General features: G+C 34.7%; 1 protein-coding gene across 4 annotated transcripts in view; it reads right to left on the bottom strand.

Annotated features, from left to right (window-relative positions):
* The window catches only part of Fstl5 (follistatin like 5), a 567974-nt gene that overhangs the window by 325243 nt on the left and 217737 nt on the right, over positions 1-24994 (bottom strand). For all 4 annotated transcript variants that reach the window (XM_037206672.1, XM_037206671.1, XM_028867183.2 and 1 more), the window contains exon 4: positions 18629-18877. In XM_037206672.1, coding sequence (XP_037062567.1) covers positions 18629-18877 — 249 coding nt within the window. The remainder of the gene's footprint in view (positions 1-18628; positions 18878-24994) is intronic.

Genomic DNA, 24994 nt, shown 5'->3' with positions numbered 1-24994 from the left:
CTCCCAGTAACCTAACTTCCTCCCATTGGATCCCACTTTTTAAATGTTCCACCAATTCCCAATAGCACTGCATGGGGAAATATATAGATCTCAGGGAACATTAAATATCAAAAGATATCAGTCCTTAATCTTCACAAAACACTACTAGGGTTATGTTTCACATGTCACATGATTTCTTATGTACTAGTTGTTGATCAGAAGGCCAATGACTTTAATGTCCAGTGAGATCACACTACCACTGACAAGGTGATGATGGGCGAATGTCTTTCTGTTTGCTGTGAATACATGTTGCTCTGATTGGTTGATAAATAAAGCCGTTTGGCTTATGGCAAGACAGCTTAGAGGTGGGTAGGAAACCCAAACAGATAGACAGGAAAAGAAAGGAGAGGCAAAGAAGATGCTGCTAGCCACCACCAGGAGAAGCAAGATGTAAAGATATCAGTAAGCCATGAGCCATGTGGCAAAGTATAGATTTATAGAAAAAGGTTAATTTAAGATATAAGAGCTAGCTAGCAAGAAGCCTGCCATGGCCATGGTTTAAAAATAATACAAGCCGTGTGTGTTTATTTGCATCTGAGCAGTTGCGGACCAGGTGGAACACAGGAAAACTTCCAACTACAAGGTAAGTAAACTACTTTTCTATATATAATGTTCCTTTAGATTGCTGAAGACATAACACTGTCAATGATAAAGATAAGGGAAGAATACTTCCTTCCTCTTCCTAATTAGAAATCAATTTTTAGTTCCTTAACTTAATTTATAATAATAGATTACATGATTTATTGAAAAAATTAAAAATATTGTTTTGCAGGATAGTTAAAAGAGGTGGTACATGGACAACCTAAAACAGGTGACATGATTGTTAACACAAAAAATGTATTGACTGAAGAAAGATGTGTTTCTGTTTTTAATACTTTCAGAATATAACTTTTGTGGGTGAACTTAATCCTTCTTGGATTTTATATTATCTTCCCCACATTTGATAACTCGCCACTGTTAAAGTTTATAATTGCTCTCACCTAGTTGAAGAGTGAGATCTAATTAACTCAAATGATTAGGTGCTATTATAGCTGAAGCCAGACTTTGTCAAACACCTTTCTTAGACATTTGTGGTATTGGTTTACTAGATCTTTTCCTAACTGATGTCACATTCCAAGGTCTCCTTTTTGTTCATGCTCTTCATTCAATATTTTTCTTCATTAGGCCCTCTGGGAATTATTCTCCTCATTTATGTGCTATCAGTTTAAACAAATTTAAAAGACACCATTGAAGAGACTGGCCCCAAGTGTTCTTCTCAAATATAATTTCCATTTCCTTCTGGCATAAAAGCTAATTTAATTTTTTTACAAAAAAGAAAAATTCCTATCCAAACCATTATATCTTTCATCTGTAAATGTCAGTAAAATGACTAATGCTTTGTTAGCAATTTCTTCACTTTATTACATGAACCTATGCTTTCAAAACTACTGTCCTGCCATTTTTGAAGATAGAATTTATTACAATGTGATCATTTTAAGTCCATTAGAAATTTAATAAAATACAGAGCATAGAAATAACAAGCTTGCAAATATTTTTTTTTTTCGAGACAAGGTTTCTCTGTGTAGCTTTGAGCCTTTCCTGGAACTCACTTGGTAGCCCAGGCTGGCCTCGAACTCACAGAGATCCGCCTGCCTCTGCCTCCCAAGTGCTGGGATTAAAGGCGTGCGCCACCACCGCCCGGCCAACTTGCAAATATTTTATTGAAAACCAGATATCTCAATTTTGGACATATCATTAGATTTCCACACAGACACACACACACACAGAAAATCAAATTTTACTGAGCATACAGAGAATTGGGAGTTTGCGGTTTACTACAGTAGTCTCTCTTTAGAAAATACCATGATTTCTCCCAAGAGTTTGTAACTGATATTTTTCTAGATTCAAAGGAAGACAGATTAACCACTAAATGAAAATCAACCTCAAGGCCTGTAAAATGTCACTCTGTGCCCCATGAATCTTCCAAGTCTTCACCTTTGTTATTAGTAGCAATGGCAAGCCAGCCACAGTTGTGACAAAAACATCAGATAATATGCTTCTTTGGCTGTCCTTAAAGTACATTAAGATAGCCCTGTATGGGACAATCTGCATTTGTGTACAGATTTAAAGTATAAATGTTGAAATAGAGATGCCCAAGCACATAAGACCTACTGGATGCTGTGCTTTTGTCCTTACCACAGCCTCAGCTCTTAGTTATCACTGGATTGGCTCAGGAACTGGGGGTGCAGTAATGAATGTTGATGATTCTGTGTCTGTCAACAGCTGAGTCACAAGTTTCATTTACTAAAATTGTCCACAAGTCCACATCCTCAAATGCATTAGGACTTGATAATTAGGAAAGGGAAATACTATATTTTGAAAATTCAAGCCAAGAACAAATATGAAAAATGTCCCACTCATTTTTTCTTAAGATGTAAATTTTTATTTTGAAAGCTATATAATTCTTCTCAATAATTAAAAAATCCCACTAGTGTTGTTCAGTTTACAAGATAAAGAAAGTCATTTTATTTGCTTATTTAAGGAGAAAGGGAACATTTCATATTTAATGGGAACTCAACTTATTAAAACACAAAAAATTGTCACTTATCATACATGTACATGTTTACCCAACAAAAACTCTAAACTAATTATTATTTGCAAATTCAAACAAAATAATTGTACATGTCAATTTATGTAAAAATGTTAGTGATCTTGAGCCAATGGTGATGAAGGCACACTATCTGGTGTGAATACCTTTCATTCAAAGGAGTCATTGGATTTGGGTTGTAGTTGGGAAAACAAAGACTGCCAGTATTGCTATTGATTCTAAATTTAAATAAATGTTAATATGCATAAGTATATATATATATATATATATATATATATATATATATATATATATATATTATTGTGTCTAAATATATATTTCTGAATTACTTAAATCATTCAGACTGTTATTAATTCATTATTGCACATCTATCATAGCAATGGGAAGTTGGTACATATTGTTTTAATAAAGCTGTTATATAAAAGTTCAGTTAAAGTAAATTATTATAAGGGAATCAATAGTTTTAATAGTTTTGTTAAATAATTTCATGTATATATTTGTTGTTTTTTTAAGAGGGTTTCTTTGTGTAACTCTGCATATCCTAGACCCCTTTTGGTAGACCAGGCTGTTCCATAACTACCAGAAACACGTCTGCTTCTGTCTTGTGAGTGCTAGGTTTAAGAATGTACACCACCACTGCACAGGTCTCATGTAGCTTTGTCACATGTTATTTTAAATTATATATGCAAAGTCCTTATAGATAGCATTGGTGCCAGAGTTGAATATGATAGACAGGATGCATCTGTAGGACAAACTGGTATGTAATTGGTATGCCTGGCCAGAAAGCACATGGCCAAAATATGCTCACACAAATACATTGCTGCTAAAACAGGCAATTTGGTTTCAAGATATAAGGCCCCTGAATAGTTTCCTTTGATGGTATGGATATAATATGAATGAAAGACTTCATTAGGGAAAATTATGGTCAAAATTAATCAATATGTGTTTTACTTAAAAAATAAGAAATAGTCAAAATGAAGCTCCTCCTGTAAATGAAATTGAAGCCTGGGGATGGGAGCTCACAGATACTTAAGAAAGGCACAACCTCAGCCATTGATCCTCACACCTATGGAAACCTAATGGTTAAATAGGCAGTCATGACTGAGATTGAACAACAGAAAAGGATACAGAGCCTTGAAAGCCCAGCTGAACAGAATGGAAAGAGGAAAGCCCTGTCTCTTTGACTGTGGCCTCATCAGACACACTTGTACAAAAATCTTTTAAGTTTGAGTCTAGATCCTGAAGTTAGAGTCCATCATATACAATCCTGTACCAGGTCCTCAAAATCAGTCCTTCTAGTGTCTTAGTGAGCAGAAATGTAGATTCCACACAGGAGAGGGGAACTGAACCCTAAGTGCTAGAAGATGAGATACATGTAAGTCCAGTCAGAAAATGACAGGTAAACAGAGTGGGCTCTGCCAAGCTGAGGTGCCATCAACAATAACCATGCATTCAGTTCTTCCAGCAGCAAGAGAGTACATAGAGGGGAGAAATCACACCAGTGTTCTGGAGCAAGAGCAGGTGAAACAGAACATAATTGATAAGTAGCATGGTGAAAAGAAAGTTTTGGAGTAGACACTCTCTCTAATTGATCATTCACATCAGTCTGATTGAAAATAAGCTTGGAACACATTTTACTTTCTACACACTTAACAGTTCTTTCATCCTGATCCTTTATAAAACACTGTAGGGATGACACTCAAACAGGGTCTATACATTGTCTTTTTGAAAAAAAAACCCAATGTAATGGCAAATTTCTATCACATTTCCTACCTTTAGGATCTGAAATGTGCCCTGGGCATGTGATACAAACTTAGTTCCAGCTTGCTACCCTATTAGGAGGTCATAGCGCTTTTAAAGTATGAATGGAAAGGTCTTACATCATTGGGATTTATTATAATAATGTTAATTGTCATCTGCAGGAAAATCTAGCATCACATGGGCTATGTGCCTCTGCTCATGGCAGGTGGTGGCATTCCTTATTATGTTAGTTGAGATAGGAACACCTGTCCACTCTGGATGGCCACTGCCCTTAGCTGGGATTCTAGACAGTATGGTATAAATGGTGAAAGATGAGCACCAGCATGTATTTCCTCCTCTGTTTCTTTACTGTGGATGAAATATGACCAGTTTCAACCAGTTCCTGTGACCTTGACTAGCTCATGAAGAACTGTATCCTATATCTGTTAACCAGAGTAAACTCTTAAAAACAATGTAAGGAATTTTCTTTAGCCATGATATTTTATCACAGCAATAGGAAAATAATCTAAGCATGTGCTTTGGAATCTCTAGGACCTTCATCATTCTCTTGTCCTTACCTAACCACCTTGAGGTGAGGAGTCACCCCTGCTACATGCTCTAACCATGATGTGTTAAGCCTCCACATGTCCAGATCAACAGAGCCAATAATAGATTTAGACTTCTAAACCTTTAGTCAAATTAAACCATGTCCTTAGTATGTAATTTATACTTTAGTCAGAAATGGCATTGGCTATGTGGTAAAGGATTGTTCTTCATTTGTTGGATCTAATCACTGGAAGGTAATTGTATCTGGAAGGCTCTTATTTAATCAATGGCTTATTCCATTCAGAGTTTGATGACATTTCTAGTTGTGGAGGAAACTAGAAGGTGAGGCTTAGAGGATAGAGGATAGTGGGTAACCTTGATTGAAAGGTATATAATATTATCCCTGACCCCTTTCTTTCTTTTAGTTACTTTCTGGGCATTGGGGGCAGGCCCCTGCACCAAATGTTTCCGCCACCAAAACATTCTGATTTCCCTCAGGCTCTAAGCAATGGAGCCAGATGAGAGTGAGGTTGAAACAACTGAAACCAGGTACTGAAAGAAATCATTGTCTTTATATTATGTCAAGTATTTTGACACATTTTTGAAGCATCAACTAACACCATCAATTTTCTCAGATACTGCTTTCAAACCTCAGGAAACAATGGTCGACTCCCATTGGAAGATGGAAGTGCCTAGAGGGTAAAGCAAAGTGGGTGGAGGGTGCAAACAGAGGCCTTGCAAATATATTGAAATCAAATTTATATTTAAAGTGACCTGCAGTCAAACATCCCTAATGCTTGTAAGATAATGGCTAGATATATGGCTGAGGCTTGCACTGAATTTTTTTGCATTCTACGGTAAGATGACTAGAATTACATTTAAAAGAGTGACATAATCTTTTTATATATTTATAGATGTTCTTTATGCTGATTCTCATGCCTGTTGTTGTCAGTAGATGTAGACTCAGCAGTCAAACATTTATAGATGAGTCAGTTTGAGTGTCTACTGTGGAATCAATGAACAAAAGCTGTTGCTATGTTGTAACCAGCCCCTTTGGAGTGGTGGAGAATGTACTAATGTGTCATGTAAATGTTTCCACTTGTCAAAATTTCTAAAGGCCAAAACATGTGTTATATTACTCAGGAATATTTTTCTCTGGGACTTGAAAGAAAATTTGACATAAATTTAATTAAATCCCCAAGTGCGACTGCTTTGCTTTGTAGACTGTCATCACAACTAAATACCATACTTATTATTCTGATCCTATAAACACACAGCATTCACGTTTACACATTCCTTAATATTCCACACAAAGTACTATTAATGAAAGCCTAGGTATATTTTAACAAGAGAAGCAAATCTATAATATTTGTTCTGTTGGTTTACACACTTGGTTTCTTTTACATACACAGTTCTTTTTGAAATGTTTATATATGGAGAAGCATAAATGAAATACTTGTTTCTCCTTGTGCCAGGGAAACTCCTAAGAATCCACAAAGATGACCCAAGCTCAGACTCCTAGCAATAGTGGAGAAGGTGAACTGGCCTTCCCCTGTCATCAGGTTGGTGATTACCCTAATTGTCATCCTAGAACCTCCATCCAGTAACTGATGGAAACAGATTTAGAGATCCACATCCAAGCACTGGACTGGGCTGGGAGTCAAGTTGAAGAGAGGGAGGGGGGATTATATGAGCAAGGGGCTCAAGATCATAACAAAGAACCTCACAGAGACAGCTCACACAAGCTCCTGAGAGCTCATGGACTCTAGATCAACAATTAGGGAGCCTGCATTGGACCAACCTAAGTCCTCTGCATGTGGGTGACTTTTGTATAGCTTGGTCTGTTTGTGGACCCTAGCAGTGCTACCAAAATCTGTCCCTGGCTCATGAGCTAGCTTTTTGGAACCTAATCTCTATGGTGGAATGCCTTGCTCAGCCTTGATGCAGAGGGGAGGAGTTTGGTCCCATCTCAACTTAGTGTGGCATGCTTTGTTGACTCCCATCAGATGCCTTACCCTTTTTGAGGAGTGGATGGGTGGGGGGAGTTGAAAGGAAGTGGAGGGAGTGAACAGGATGAGAGCAGGGAGGCGAATCTGAGGTTGGTATGTACAATAAATTTTAAAAAAATAAAATAATACTGGTTTCTGATAATTCTTGAAATAACTGAAATTTGAGTTCTATGGCTGTTGAAATGTAGGGTGAATAACCAGGTGACCTGAAGGTGAGTAGATCAAAATCTCTCTGCTTCAAAATGTTAGCATGTGTTAAAGCCCACCATTTGTCATTCTAGATTCTCCATCATTTTACACTATATATAAATATATATATACACAAATTTATATTTATTTCTTAAATGATAAGGTGAGTAATAACATCCGTGTAGGTGTCTATAGTCATATTAGAAAGTTAGAGACATCCATTACATTTCAAAGATTTATCTATTATTAATTTTATGTGTATGAGTGTTTTGTCTGAATATATAACCATGCACAACATGCATGCAGAGCCTACAGAGGCCATACTGGGCATAGAATCCTCTGAAACTGGAGTTACACACGGTTGTGACCTGACATTTAGAGAAACTGAACTTCTGAGCCATTTCTCCAGTCCCAAGACATGTGTTCTGATTAAAGAATACTGCCCCCTTATTAAAGCAACCATTAAATAACCATTAAAGCTATAGAAAATTCACATACATGAATAAAGGCAAAATTAATTCTCCATCCACTCCATGCTATTTTATAAATTTAATTATTGCTATAGATAGTCCCCCTTAAATTTGAAACACAACACAGTCAATAAGTATAAATTGTTAATAAAAAAAGCCTTGTCTATGAATGAAGATTGACTCCAATATAGAAGCTGAATACTAAGAAAAATACCTCGGTTAACAGACAGGTATCCTTTGACATCAAGTCATTTCAATGTTCCTAAGAGATGTTCATCTAGCAAGGTCTCATATGTTAGGATATGTAATGGGCAATTAGGTGATTCACTGAACTCATCACCACAAAGAAGGTTAAAGTAAGGACTGCATCATGTCTCCATCTTTGAATAAAACCTTAAGTATCAGAAAATTATCATCAGTGAATGATCATCAGTGAGAAAACATATATTCTCAAACGTGCAGACCTATAATAAGTGTATGTACTTATTTGACATCTGTAAGCATATTAAAGGAGTTTACATGAAGCCTTCATGTTAACAAAAGAATATGATTATTAAGACTTTGATGATGAACATTATTTTGATAAAATATTTTTAGTAAGTATTGTTGTATGGCGACTTCCTCCAGGTGGAAACATTCTAACCTCAAGAGAGGCTCATTAAGACCCAAGTAAACATATCATGAACCTCAGGAAGTCCCTGAATCTTCTGGATTCACGATGCCCTTCCCTCCTCAAGAAAATATATGTAGTAAGAGCTGCTAAGGGGGAAAGACGTCCATCTTCTGAGCTGCCTGAAAGTCATGACAACCACTGTCCCCCACGCTGGAGGGGGCTTTTCGGTGAAGCAGTTGCCTTAAATCAGCCAAAGTTCCTCTAATTTCTCCTATATCCACTCTCTGAGGCACCCTATAAACTCATTGGCTATAAAGTTTCACTTTGATAGATCCCGTTAATTGGTCTGTCATTGGTACTTTATCTAGAATTAGCAAACTTTTGTTCTCATGTTCCCGGGAAATGTCACAACAAGCATATAGCATTTTGAGCAGCTATAAAACTAATAATGTAATATTCATGTCAATTATTGATGCAACATTCAATTAAATTCATCAAAAGCACATGATTTTTTCTATTATTTTCAGAAAACATTTTAATCTTTGAATATTTCTTCCTAAAAATGATTTATATACTAGTCATTCTGAAAATGCCTGTGGTAACTAAATCAATCTATATTTCAATATGATTTGAAATAAATGAATTAAAGCATACATAAAGAGATAATGTTTAACAGAAATTTTAGGAACTATTTTAGCTACTTCAAACTTCCAAAACTTGGTTTGCCTAAGTAATGCAATACTTTTCTCAGGGCATGCTCAAGTATTTCCAGTTATTCATGTTTTCAAACAAGTTTTTCTCAATTATATCGAGTTACACACATCCCATCTATATAACTATTAATAAAATAAGATGGTACTATGTGTGTTTACAAACAAATTTTGCACTCATGCCCCTTGTGGAGAGTTATGTATCAAGAATCTTTTTTTTATTCTAGCTGAGACCAGAAATGGATACCTCATCAAGATATTCCAGCTGTGTGCTACTACAAGCTTTCTAATGAACTAAAAAGATGCAGCATGTTTTGTCATTTAAACAGATTCCATTATCAATTACTTTCAATAAGAAACAGATATAAAATGACTGGCAGCATTAGGAAATGATGAAATAGTGTGTAACACAAGGTAGAGATGTTGAAACCCACTTTTGTCTACAGTGATCCTCTAGTTTTACCATAAGACTAGAGGATCTATGTATTCTAAGAACCCCAATAGCTGTCTAAAACCATCATTAGTACCACATTTCTCACTTTTGTATGGTACATATCTGTGAAAATTTAACTTATAAATTGAGTAAAATATCACATTCAGATTAACTGATGAGAAAACAAAACACTTATGAAAATGTTACTCTGAAAGTCATGTTAGTGTGATATGTCTTTCTCTTTAACAATACTTTTGTCTACTAAGCTGATATTCCTTATAATATGGGAGTCAGAACATTGCCTGTGTAGTGACAAGTGTGGTAAGTGGCATAGACATTATGGCTTCGATATATATATATATATATATATATATATATATATATATATATATATATATATATTCCGTATCAGGAAAAGAAGCTTTTTTTTTTTCATTGAAAGGAATCCCCTTTTGGCTGTCCTTTCCATCTCTACAGGGCTAGTATCTATGATTTGTGGGTAGTACTAAGTGAAATAAGAGTTACATGAACCCACGGAGGGCAAACACCTCTACAGTTGGTGTGACCACCCAGGTGATCACTCAATTATTAGCAGATGAATATCGATTTCATGGAGGATACATGAAACAGAAAGGATGATTCATTTCCTGCCCAGGAAAGAGCAAGATGAACCATGGTGGGAGATTTATTCATCCTCTTCAACTTGATAAGCAATTTAAACTTATGTAGGACTTTTTTCTGGGATTTTCCATTCAGTACTTTAAAACTGTGGTGGATTAGGCACACCTGAAACTGTTGAAAGAAAGAAAAAATGGATAACAGAGGCCTCCTGTATGTGCTAAAAACTATTTCAAAAGTCGTTCTGAAGCAGGAATATACATAAATAGGAGAGCATGATCCTTCTTCCCCAACAGAACCAGGGAACATTACTTTGGACCCTTACTATCTCTTTCTTGTTAAAATTAGAATCTTAGCTAAACTTCGTTTTTTATCCATTTAGTGCCTTAATAAAAGCAATTATTCCTTTTCAGAGAAGAAATAGACAGAATATTCTCACTGTGAGTTTATAAGCAGTGGTATGACAGGATTGTGACAATTGTAGGAAATCCTGCTTGATTCTCTTCCCCCCACCCCCCTCATTGTGGGAAATGGTACTTAATTCCCCCTACACCATGTAAAATATTATTTGATCTCCACCCTTCTCTTTCACGGCCTGGTTTATTGTCTCCCAGAATTTCTTCCACTACTCAAAACTGCAAGAACTTTGTACACTGCTATTTTCAACCAAATATTAATTTACTTCAATAAAAAAATAATTACATAAAGTGTACATAATTATATGGCCCTGGGGGGACCTATTCTATTTTTCAGGTGGACTACGGATAGTGAATGTTCTTTGCCCCTGTGCCTTGGGTCTCAACTTTGCTGGCCAGCACAATCCCTCTCTTGAATTATCTCCAGTTTGTGTCCCATCACCGTTCATTTAGCTACTTTCCTGTTCCAATCATGTGCCATACTTGGCAGGACACATTGACACATTCCTGCCTTTATTCAAGTCACATTCTAATGCATTTGCTATCTCATTTCCTCTGGGCTAATTTTCTATCTCCTCACTCTTTCCAAAGTTCAACATGACCTAAAGCTTTCCAAATCAGTGTTCATTTCCCAACACCTAGCCTAACCAACTTCAGAAAGATTTAATACAGTTCATAAGTCTGTCCATTTACAAATTTCCTGTTTATGTTCTACATCTCAGCACTGTCTTAATGTGTGTCCTGTACCAGCAGTAATTATGCAGTTGTGTCCTGCCTGTGCTGGGCTCTGCCCATGCTTGGAAGTATAAAGTGCATCATATTTTTGTCCTGAGCTCTGTGATTTTCTGAGTTTGCTCTTAATTTCTAACTACATTTTAGTGGCAGAGACCCTTAGATTTGGAACTCTGTCAATGAATCTATAATTCTCAATTGTACACCTCCCACTTCAAGCTCTCTTTCAGTGTCCTCACTGACATCCCAATGCAAAATAGCAATTGTTCATTTGACTATAATATGATTTTAGCTAAATATTTGTAATAGTTATTTAAAATGTATGAACCCCCTACTGTTTCACATATATCTATTCATGGTTCAACACCAGAATCTAGAAAGGAAATCTTTTATGGTGATTCGTAAGTGTGCAATTTAGGTTAGGCCAAAAGAAAAATATACTGAAAAAAGAATGTATTGACAGTTAATGTCCGGATTTCATGGGATAACTTTAGAAACCCATTATGCAAAGCATTAGATATGCGTATTTTGATTAGAAGCATCCCTTAGGGTGATTATTATGTAGAGAATACATTAAATGTGGATGATCTGCTTTAGTATATACTACACAAACATTGAATCTCTGCTCTGTGTGATTGATAAATCACTACATATAACATTCTGATTCTTCTTCTAAAACTTATTGAATATTATTCAGTTAAATTTATTTACACTGATACTAATAAAGCTGAAGACACTCTTCATTTATTGAATTTTTACATTTTTGTTGTTTGTTTGCTTGTTTTGTTTTCTGGAAAGGCTTTTCTGTAACTAAGACTCGCCTTAAACTGGCTACACAAGGGTCTGACAACCTTGAAATGATTCTCCTGCCTCTATCACTTGAGTGTTAAAATTGCAGGTATTTTGCTACCATAACCAACCTAAAGATGTGTTTTTCTATTTTTCTTAACCAGTGTCAAAGGAGCAGCATTGCTAACTAACCATAATATATTTACATTGTGCTTGGAAGTATCTAGTTTTCTTTATCGAATGTAATTGTGTGTAAATGTTTTCCTTCCACATAGCTGTCCAGAGGAAAACATGCAAAGCTATCCCCTTTTACATTTGGTTTTAATTTTTATCATGAATAAATTTGCAAATGTTCTCTGAAATAGCTGGGGGAAAGTTTGAAAAACAATTTAAAAAGGAATATAACTCAAATTAAGAGAGAACAATTATCATACTCATTTTTAAAGATATTTTATCCCAGTTTTGTATGTAAAATATAATAAATTATTATTTTCATTATCCTGAATTTCAAAGACACAAGTTAAGGCTGAAAGTTAACCATATTGAACGTAATGGTTTGGTTTTGGTTTGTTTAAAAAAAAAAAACATTCTTCACTTTTTAACATTCTGAAGATATAGCACTGTCATATTTGGCAACTGAAAACAAGATAGTAAGAAAATGAACATAATGCTAAAGTTACTGTTGATCAAGGATGGCCAAACTGTGTCTAAAGAGCCTGAAGAGAGAAGTAGTATTTGAATTACTAAAATGGCTTTGAGTTGTTGCCTCCTTTAATATTATGCTCACAACTGTTATGAGAAGTTCTTACAGTCATAGAAAATAAAACATGAAATAGCAAGATGCAATACTTAAAACTGGGAAGAAGTTATAGTTTAAAAATATAACATAACAAAATTTTATAAATATTTAAAAGTTAAATTTAACTACCACATACCACAAATGAGGAATTTTGAAAAAATTAAATATGACAAACCTACTTCTTAACCTTTAATATTGGTATGAGAATTAAGAAGAAAACTTAGAGGGTAAAATAATATTTTTAACTATCCAATAAATATTCTATGTATGATATAATTTAAACACAATTATTCTGTACGTGGTAAAAATTATAAAATTATTGTTTTCAAATGGCATTAAATAAAAAGTATAATCCCAAACTTATTTAATTTTTTTGTAAATATTCTCATTAAAAATCAGAACATTTACTACAATCACTTTGTTATAACCTGGATAATTTAGTTTTTTTGACAATTTGACCACCAACATGTCTAGACTTTAAACCATGTGTGACCTCACACAAAACTGTCAACTTGCATTCAAACAAATGTGTGTGGATAGTGAAGTTCTAGTGATATGTTCAGTAATTTTCTACCACTGTTTTGTTCCAATAGTCAAGAACTGCTAAATTTATGAATTATTCTCTACAAATACTATTAAAGTCAGAGTGTGTTAGAGCGGAAATGTGTGGTGCAAACTACTATTGCCCATTTGCGCAGTAAAGGTAAACACAGCATCCCTTATTTTCTAACTGAGGTCAACATTCACTTTCCACTTGAATGCTGTCAGGTCATTTATATTTCCCTGAGCTTGTTGACTTCCTTTCAGTACATTGATTCACTGTGATGAATTAGAACCACTGCTACAAGTTTCTTTAAATGATTGACTATTGCTGGTATCCTCCTGGTCTTCCTCTGCTGCCCTCTCAAGTTCTCCCTGTTTGAAAGCTTACTTGCTTCTTTTCTTCTTTTCCTTCCTTCCTTCCTTCCTTCTTCCCTTCATATATATAATTATGTGTGTGTGTGTGTGTGTGTGTGTGTGTGTGTGTGTGTGTATGTGTGTGTATAATTCCTATATAATTTCCTTCTTTCTTTCTCTCTCTTTCTGATCTGGGTTTTGTACTCTGGGTCTCCCGCATGTTAAGCAAATGTTCTCCCAATGATCTGTTCTTCCAGGCATTGTTATATATGTAACACTTGTTGAGTATCCCTCATAAAAACCCTCATTGAGTGATTTATTTAGCCTAAATATTATTTTAATGCTTAGCTCATTTTCATTTTATATTGCACATCTATATATCATGAATCTAATAGCTATTTATAAATGATAGGTAAATATATAATCATGTACATTTTAGCAAATATATTACATATGTCTTTAAAATTAGGGGAAACATTGTATCAAGCTAATGTCAACATGAAGTGAGTCAACTGTTTTATACCAGCAAATTCAGAAAATTTTCACATAAATTCAGCAAAAGTAATGAAATTAAAGCATTTTTTGATGAGTGCTGAGTAAATTCAGAGAAACAACCTCTTCTGATTGTCCATTTGGGTGAGTTTGCCAACTTTATCATTGCTCATGTTACTAATCTCACCATCAACCTGAATTTCAGATGATTAATACTCACCAAACAAGTAAACAAATAAAAATCTGTGTGTTAGTCCTCCAAGTTTACTTTTTTTTTTCTTAAAGTGGTATAACAGAATGTTTAAACATAAAATAAAATAGAAGGCTTTTGAAGATGCACTTTGCAAAAGAAAGGCATCCTAAATATATGTGCTAAGTAGCTCATGATATTCACTGATGTGTTGAAAAAATACCACTCTCAGCCATTTTCAACTGTAGCTTCTGTAATTCTCTGATTTAAAAGTCATGATAAAAACACATAAAATGGTATGGAAATGCCTGTTCAGATTATGTGAGGAAAAAGGAAACAATGTGAAATTTCATTCATATAGTGCATGGATAAATGTAACAACCAGATCTCCAAGTTCTTACTGTTTGTGATGTACACTTAAGTGCACAGAACATTTGCCTTTATGGCAGTTTTATTCCCAGCACAGTAAATGGCAAAAGGGTTTCTGTTCAATTGACTTTCTCATAAGAGGTTTAATTCCCTCTTTGTTTTGGCCTTGTTTGTATCTGGGTTGTCGTGCTACGGCTAACCTGTACATTCTGAGTAACGAAATCCCACTTTGTGTGACGGACTGACCCAGTGTCAGGAAATGGTACTTGTAGTGCTAGTGTGAATGCATACAGTTTGGACAACCCTTAAAAACATGACTTTTAGGCAAGAGTCTCTTAACACAAAAACAAATGGTTTGGAATTGTGTAAAAGTGTAACATTTAAGTTACACTGCACATTACTACAAAGTAGCTGATGCCAATAAACAAATGCTACACCTTATATCCAACCAGAGCCACTGTCTCCCGATGGAATAAATGGAGATGGAACTACTTTAGAAAATAAATGTGTTCATGAAATATTGTGTACCTCTAGGTCCACAAGTCACATATCACTAAAATAAATTTTGGTAAAATCATTTATACATTTCATTTTTAGTAAATACTATGATTGCTGCAGAGATATTTTAATATTTAATAATAAGTAATAGATGAGACAGAAGTAAGACTATATAAAATATTTAACAGGATACAGATATTTTAATGTATATTATAAGCACAAGTTCGATCAATCAATCAATACACATGATTACACAAATTAAATCTACTTTGATAATTTAAACACAAATACCAAACATGTACCTGGTAAACTCACTTTACAAAACAAATAGGAATAACTTAAAATCAAGCAAGTAGTGAAGAGTATAACTGCTGCCTTCTTTAAATAATGACTATTTTCTACTATTTTCAATACTTTATGATTTAATATTTTGTAATAATTGTTGATTCACATAAATTTGTAGAAAATAATATGTAGATCACATGTGCCTTGCATGCAGTTTCTTCCAAGGGCAGTGTTGTTCTAACTGTGGTACTACATTATAACTAGGATTCTGACTCTCATCCAGTTCCCACACATGACTCAGACTTACTCACTTATTCACGATTTTGTGCATGTATTTGCTCTATTCAAATTTATGGCACATGGCAGTCCCCTTATTTACCTCAGTCGTCAAAATGATACAAATAGTAAAGATCTAATATAACTTAAGAAGTGGATTTTTAGAGTAAGGACAATATCTTAAAGCAATGGCCAGAAACATCTTAGTCTCAGTGTCATAACAGCTATTGTACATCCTGCATTCAAGTCCCTACCTGTAGCAGGCTACTGAAAGGTGGGTGTGTCTCTGCTCTGTAAAACGATGGGGAAAATAAAGGAGTCAGAGGAAGGGAATGGAGTTTGGATTTCATCCAAACACATTACGTCAATGTATGCGATTCTTAAACAATAGAAACGTTGATTTAAAAATTAACCTGGTTTAGCTAACAGATCTTTGTTAATTTCTTATCTAAGATTTTCACAGTTGTCAATTTTCAGTCTTAAAATACAAAATGTGTTGTATGTTTGATTTGTTTTGACGTAAATTGACTTTACATTTGAATAATCTAACTAATTACAAGATTTTTCAGTTGTGAACTTAATATTTTTAATTGTTTCTACCAATATGACATTGTAAGGAACAAGGTAAACAACTACAATTCTGGAAAAAAAAATAGTTCATAATCACAGCATCTATTACAAAACACTGCAATAAAGCCAGCTTCTGAGAGTGGAATCTATTTCACATTTCAAAGTGGCCACATGTACACTCCTAACAGGACAAGTACTTTGTTTTGTTTTTTATTTACTCCTTCTCTGCTCAAATAAAGGCATTTTAGAAACTAACTTCCTTAGGCATAATGCTAAAACAAACAAACATAAAAACCTCAACTTCTGGGAGCTAGAAATGTGTTAATGTTAACTCTAAATAAAATGGTATTTCAATACTCTGTAATGAAAATGTATTTTGAAGCATACATAAATTTAATTAAGATTCAGGATGAGTCTAAAGGACAGAAGTTTTTATTTTATTTATTTATTTATTTTTTATTTTTTTTGGTTTTTGGAGACAGGGTTTCTCTGTGTAGCTTTGCGCCTTTCCTGGAACTCACTTGGTAGCCCCGGCTGAGGACAGAAGTTTTTCAGACAATCATTGAATGGTTAAATTCTAAATAGGCCCAGACTATTGTTCATACATTTCTTGTTGATTTAAATATTTGGTGACATTGTAAATGAGTGCTCAGTTATCAGGCACAACACTAAATACACTGGTTTTCTCCTAAAATGATATTTAATCACGTTTCCATATGTTCAATGGTACATGTCAGGTGAACAGAATCTCACTTTAAAACAGGATTGTATAGATAAGTGTCCACTGTACTCTTCCAGATGTCCTGGTCTTGTTCCCCAGTACCCACACAAGGTAACTCACAATCACCCAGTTCCAATGGATCTGAAAGCCTGGGCTTTTGTGGACACTGTTGGCATACACATGCACATATGTCAGCATGCACATACACACACATGTTATTGAAAAAGAATAAGACTATAACTTAATGTACTTATTCAGTTACATATTAAATACTATTTCCTTAAGTTTATGATATCAGTGTGGTAGTATAATATTTTATTCTATTATCTTAGGTTAAAATGACTGAAAAAATTCTCTTTAAAAGTCTAACATAAACAATTAAATATTGACGACATTGATTGAACTGAAAAGACAAAGAGATGAATTTGAATCCGTAACATCTCCCATTTAGTAAAAGAGGGGAATCTACTGTGGCAAAACTCTTCGAAAAATGTCCCCCGAAATGCAGGGCATAGCTACAGTGTTCTTCCTCTTTCACATCACAGGTTGCTTCTAGAAGCCACAATGACCACAGCATACCAGATCTTATGCTATCTTAAAAGTGTCCTGATAGCATTTTTGCCTCCTTGAAATACACTTTATTGAAAAATTATATTGAACATTGACAACTGTAAATCATCATCATTTTTTTTAATAAATTGGCAAATGAAGGGTTGCAATTTATTTTAACCCAAATTCAAGAAAGAAATGCCCTGTCATTTATATAGTGTGAGCACAGTTAAGGAGTATTCTGATTAACTGAGATGCAGGAATTCACCAAACTTCAAGAATCAACTTGATCACAGACCTGTTGGAATGATAGATGTTTTATACTTTACTCTAGAATTTAAATAAGTCATAACACACACACACACACACAAAACCCACTTCCTCCAACTTAAATAACCAAGTAATAAACCAAGTTATAAATAAATACATGATGCTAAAGTCTTTTGGTGATTTATCTATAGAACATGATAAAGTGGCATATCTCATTACTAATTCAGAAGTACTATTCACTAGACCATCATTTCAATTGTATGAATGCAAACAATAACACTTTAAAATGTTAAACCATCAGTGCCTCAGATTTGCTAATTGAGTTTCTTATGACACAATTGTTATTGAAGTGAGTAATTAGAGGTCCCATATAATTTGAGTTATGTGGTGCAAACTGAAACTGTTCTGCAGATCAAGAAGAAATGAGAAACTGCCAGAGCATGGCTTGGCATTCCCTGTGTCTTCAATAGCATTTTAGGTGTTTTGCACTGGGGAGATTTTATCTACAGACTAAACTGACTACCCTCTGTCCCTATAATAACTCCATGATTGGGAAGCCATATGGTGCAATGCTGAATGCTATATTAAATTGTGAGTCAGATATTGGCCAGCTTTATTCTCATAAATGAATATCAGAATTCTATCCATGCAAATTTCTGTACACTGATGCTTCTTGGTTTTGTTAATCTTATTTTGTCATTTTCCTTTTTTTTTCACACTTTTTTAGAGATAAAATCATACTATATTTAAATCTTAACAGCACTAACAGAGAATAGGAAAGATAGAGGTTTATGACAGTGTAGGCCTCACCCTGCTCTTACCTTTAAAGAAGCAGTCGTCATTGTGAACGATGGTGATCTTTTGCTTTTTCAGGCAGGCAGCTCTGTGCACTTCACAGTGGTTTTCATAGAATTCCCCATCAGATCCACACACGGGTTTGTAGTGCTGTTTGCAAACGTCCATGCAGGCACACTCTGCATGCCTTGTCTCTCTGCTGATGACACAGTGCCTCCCCAAGCCACAGTACTTATTTTCACAAGATCCAAAAGGGCCATCCTGAATTAGAAATTCTGGAAATAAAAAAAAAAGGAAATCATTTGGTTCTCTTGTTGAAATAACCAGTTCATTTCAAAATATCAGGTGAACAGTGTGTTCAAAAACTATTACAGAAATTCAAATACACAATGAAGGAACTTGCAATAAAACCAAATGAGGAACCATTTCAAATGCTGTCAGATTCTTCTCCAGTTTCTCTCCTTGAGTTCTACTTTCCCTTTTCAGAGTACATTGAAATTTGCGGACTTATTATTATTATTAAGTATAATATTAGACATTTTGAAGGTGCTATGCAGTGCATATTGACCAGTCTCACCCCCCCCATCTCTTCTTACTATCCGTCCCCTTTACAAATCTCTTTCTCATGTTCATGTCTGATATTTTTGTTTTGTGACCCACTGAGGTTATCTAGGTCCGTCTATGTAACTATAAGTTTGGAGTTAATCTTTGGAGTCCTATTGAACCTATTGATGTCACCATAATAATTACAAGAATAAATGTGTAAGCAGAGTTCAAAGTGCGCCTTGAGTAACACTAAAGGATTTTACATGCATGAAGCTTTATTTCTTAGCTATTATTATTGGCCCTTCAAAATCAACTTCATGGGACATAAATACAATTGAGAAAAGTTAAAACACTAGTTTGATATTATAAATTAAGCTCATAAATTGCTTTAATTTTAATCTTCATACTTTGATTACAAGTCCAATTTAGATCAGCTAAATTAAAATTATACAAAAGCATACCAATATCAATGGCATAGTACAAACAGTAACCTAACTCAGGACATATATAGACCAAACCAAAATCTCGGGGTACACAGCTTTAACAAATAGCTGAGTTGCTGACAAGTGGAAATAGCCAGAGTTCCATCAACCATAGGCCTTCAAATCATCATATCATATCCAAACTAAGTAACAACTCTTCATGCCATGCCCAAATACCATGGTTGTTATTGGTTGCCAGTAAGTTAATTTCTCTAATCTGTTTCCATTGTGTATAAAAAAAACCTTCTTATCACATTGCAGAAGGATGCTTAGTCTTTTTTGGTTTTGAGTGATACAGAGCTCAAAAATCATGTAGTAGTGTGCTCTTTCTTTTACTGGGCATAACATGACCATTCCAGCACCATCTTGGGCTAGAGACTACTTTGCTCAGTAGTCATCGCAAATAACTGAGCAGACTATTACAGAGAAATGATAGCTTAGCTTTTGGCAGTAGGCAAGAGGGTAGCAGGACTCCAGCCACTACTCCACCCTCCTCTTCCATATGCAAGGGATCTTGGGAGATGCTAGATGGTATGCTATATAAAAAGTACAGGTCAGAATGTTAAGACTGGGAAATGAATTGATATGAAATCACCCTACAGAATAAGAATTATTAGGATATTGAACCTCAGGATGATGTGAGAGAGGCTATCATGATTGGGCCTTGAAGTGAGAGGGCATTAGGAGTACAAAGGTGTGATATAATAGCATACAAGAGTCAGACTGATAAGAGAGGGGGAAAGAGAGAGACAGGAAGACTGACAGACAGAAGAGAGAGAGAGAGAGAGAGAGAGAGAGAGAGAGAGAGAGAGAGAGAGAGAGAGAGAGAGAGAAACTGATCTCTAACCTGGACAGGGGGCTGCATTGGGATAGCCACCATATATTATGACAGAGGTTTGGAAGGAACATGTTCTTCAGTTCCCAGAAACTAAAAAAATTCATTACTTGTATTGGTTTCATGGGGTGTCAGAGGTGTATGTATGCTAGATGATTAAGTCTGGTCTAGCCTACATATTAAGGGACAAGGATGATGATAAACTTGCATGGAGTAGGGGGCTGGGCTTGCTATTCCCAGTGAATCCTAATACCTTCACAGTATGCTGTTTGACAGACTATCAGGAATTTTTCTGTCATTATTATGTTTTAGATAATTTTATATCTTTATTTTTACAGGTAAATACTAAAATTTATCAAGAAAGTATTTATTTATTAAGTGGTGGTTTATTAAAAGAGTGATAATTTCACCAGTTAGTAAAGCTGAGGTAGCTCATAAAAATTTCGCAGTTTCCCTTGGCTGAGTTGTGGTACCAGGTGGTGGTACTATCTGGTATGCCAATGTTGGTGTGATAACAGGTGGTGGCATTACCTGGCACACCAATGTTGGTGTGATAACAGGTGGCACTATATGGTACACAAGGTTGGTGTGATAACAGGTGGCTATGTGGTACACTAATGTTGGTTTGGTAACAGATTGCTCCTTCCGATTCACTGAGATTGATGTGTGTCTCCAAGAGTCTCTATTCCTAGATTCTTGCTTTTATATACTGTTCTGATTCAGAGATTTCAATGAAAGTGCTGGCCATTTTGTGTACATTAATAGAGTATTTTACATTCTAGTTAGAAGTTTTTGTTGCTTATTGCTACTGCATTTAAAATAAATGCAATTGATTTTTTGTTTTGTTTTTCGAGACAGGGTTTCTCTGTTTAGCTTTGCGCCTTTCCTGGAACCTGGAACTCACTTGGTAGCCCAGGCTGGCCTCGAAATCACAGAGACCCGCCTGGCTCTGCCTCCCGGGTGCTGGGATTAAAGGCGTGTGCCACCACCGCCCGGCTGCAATTGATTTATATGAATTCCTTGAGAAAGTTTATTTATGTAAATGAAAAGCAAAGACATATCCTTTGTGAGAGTAATTAACCATAACTAATGTTAAATTTAAGTTTCAGCTAATGTTAAATCAATTAAATTTGATCAGCATGTCAAAGATTTTTTTTGAAGTAGAGTCAGATAACACATTTAATTAATTTTAATTAAGGATTGACTTGTAGCTTGGTAAAGCAGCATTTGCTTCTCCAACAGTGGACTCTATATTTGCATCATTTGATAATTTCTGTGCCTTCCTAGTATTACTAAATGTTCAAATTATAAACACTGAAACATTAAAAGCTAAATATCACACCAAAAAGCAGAGTTACACAATATTATATTAAAGACATTTGTCATAGATTCCCAATCATAATTTGCTATATATATATATGATAATATTAGATACATAGCTAACATTGAGTGAAACCTTTGAAAGTGAATTTTTTTTATGTGTAAGTTGTGATATAACTTGTCTGGAATGCAAAAAAAATAATTGATAATTTCTTCAAATGCTTTACAAAGGGAATAAGATAGTACTTTAGAGGCAAAGATTTAGAGACTTGGTAAAGGGCACAAAAAAAGATAAAGAGACACAGCACCAAGGTAGATGTCATAATGCACTCAACACAGCTGAGGTATATAGAATATTATTTTAAGATGTGTTAATTTTGTTTATTTTGCATTTGTTTAACTCTGTAAAGTTGTGTTACTCTGCCTGTCTAAAATACCTGATGTCGAATAAAGAATTGAATGGCTAATAGTGAGGCAGGAATGAGAAATAGGCATAGCTGTCTGGCAGAGAGGATAAATAGAAGGACAAATTTGGGAGAAGAAGAAGCCAGAAAAGGAGGAGGACTCCTGGTCAGCCACCCAGATACACAGCAAGCCACAGAGTAAGAATAAGATTTACAGGGGTAAGAGAATGGGATAAGCCCAGAGGCAAAAGACAGATAGAGTGAATTTAAGCTAAGAAAAGCTAGCAAGAAACAAGCCAAGCTAAGGCTGGGCATTTATAATTAAGAATAACTCTCTGTGTGTGATTTATTTGGGAATGACTGGTGGTCCCCCAAAGGAGTGAAAGAAAACAACAAACAACAACAACAGAGGTATTTAAACAATGAGCATTCAGAAAGCTGATGATGACAGGATATGGAGAAAAGACTGAATCAAGATTTAAAATGATAATGGGGGAGGGAAAACAACAGATTAGGTGACCTGAGTTAATTATTATATGGAATATATACATATCATTTACTTAGTGTCATTATTTCACATGTTGTCTCCTAACGTGTGATGCTGAAGTGTAAGATGTATTTAATAGCAACTCTAATTTATTAACAATTTAGTTGAAGAAGAGGGCTCATTTTCTTTTGTTTTTAAACTGTAGTTTTGTCTGACCTGATCTTCTATTCATAAAACAAGGTGTAACTAACAAGTTGCTTTTAGTCTCTCAATAATGTAATCCCTTTGTTTAAACTTGTCTGCTAAAGCATTGAAGTTGATGTATGTAAAATACACTTAGATGTCTCTAAAATGACCAAGATGTATTTATTTTCCACCTGCATTGAAGTATCACATATTGACAATGCTCAACTTAAAAATATTTACATAATCTAAAATATCAACTATACCAAATACAAACTAATTTTGACTTATATATTGTAAGTTGATCTATTAATCTAAGGCTTTGTTATTTGATTTTGTTTCATATGGGTAAGTGCAACTTTGACTTTTAAAACCTAAAATTTTATTATCAGTCTTCCCTGATAATGGTATTAGCGAATTAATTAAATGCTCAAGCCTCATTTTTTATCAAATAACAACATAATTAGAATTCATTATGTATTACTTAAATAAATAAGAGAGAAATATCAACAAAGTTAATAATGTTATCATGCAGTTGCTGAGAAGGTTCAGTACACATGGCACTGGAAGTGTCTGGTATTAAAAATTTGATTAAGGAATGCAGTGATTATGATTAAAAATGATAAGTTATTATGGATCTAGCAATAGGATATACATATAAAATTGTTATAATAATTGTCTTTCCCAACAAACTGCGTTAAAATGTCTATTGAGACTGGGCGGGTATTATATGCCTGTATTCTGGGAATTCTATAAATGGATGTAGATAGACATCAAGTTCTAGGCCAACATGGTCTACATAACAAACCCCATTACAAAATAAAGACACAGGCAAGGTACATCAAGGAAGTGTTTGAACTAGTGTGCTTCAAAATAACACTCCTAAATTTGCCAAGAAATTCTAACACGATATTTTTCTCAGATGCCAAAAAGTTAAAAATAATGAAAACCTTTAAAAATTGAAATGAAAAAGAGAAACAAGGAATACAGAAAGTGGGGGAAGATACAAAAGTTCCATTTCCATAATTATATATTTTGATTTAGAGCTGCAAGCATCCATTTTCATGATAATTTGCCTCCCACGTATAGAAAGTTGGGAAACCAAAATAAAATTTTGTTTTGTATATTGTAAAGTAACAAAATGGTTTCATTTCTCATAAGTTTCATGGCATGTGACAAGTGTAGCAAACAACTGGAAGGCATGCAGAGGACTACACAGCGTGACCTTTCTGTGACCTCTGTGATATCTCCTGGTGTTGCTCCTGTGTCCCTACTGAAGACAACCCATGAGAAGAGAGGTTGTCTCTACCTTGGATTTGGTACTGTCTCCCTATCTTATTTGGAACAACTTATGAGATCTTCAGCTAATTCTGCAATAGTGTATTTTTAAAAACAAAATAAACAGAAGTCCAGAGACGTCTCCTGCAATCTGCCACCACCTGGAACACACAGGCTCCCCAGCATCGGCATATTCCATCAATGTTGTAGCAAGAACTGCACCATGGCTGGGCATTGTCAAATGTTTTCTTTGAGAGTGAGTCTATGCAACCATTTCTTTCTGTCCTTGGTCTCCTGAGCCCCTGGCAACCTCTGGTCTCCATCTTAGAGCATTCCAGAATGTCCTATATTTGAAATTAAACATTATGTATCCCATTTTAACAGTTTTTTTTTATTATAATATAATTATATTTTTCCTTCCTTTTCTTAACTTAAAACCCTTCCGTATACTTTTTCCCAATTTTTTCTCAAATTAATGTTATCTTCTTTCATTAATGGTATTCATGCATATATGTATATGTGTATGCGTATATATTCCAAAATATAAATTGCTCAATCCATATAATGTTACTTGTGTGTATGTTTTCAGGCCTGATTTAGTGTTCTTCTTTACTAAACAATATGCCTTATGGATTGCCCCATATCTATTCACGGGTTTTTAGGAAATTTCATTTTTAGTGCTGCCTAGTATCCTACTTTATAGATTATCAATCTGTTTATTCATTCACCTATTGAAAAATGTCTAAGTTACTTCTAATATTTGACTTTATAAAGATCACATAAACAAATGTTCTCAGATATGTTTTACATGTTCAGAGTATTTTAATGGTAGTTCTTAACTTGTGGGTTGCAACTCC

The sequence above is a fragment of the Peromyscus leucopus genome, chromosome 6 (genome assembly GCF_004664715.2).
Source record: "Peromyscus leucopus breed LL Stock chromosome 6, UCI_PerLeu_2.1, whole genome shotgun sequence".
NCBI classification, from domain to species: domain Eukaryota; kingdom Metazoa; phylum Chordata; class Mammalia; order Rodentia; family Cricetidae; genus Peromyscus; species Peromyscus leucopus.
Note: the sequence above shows the minus strand (reverse complement) of the source record. Positions and strands in the feature narration are given on the sequence as shown.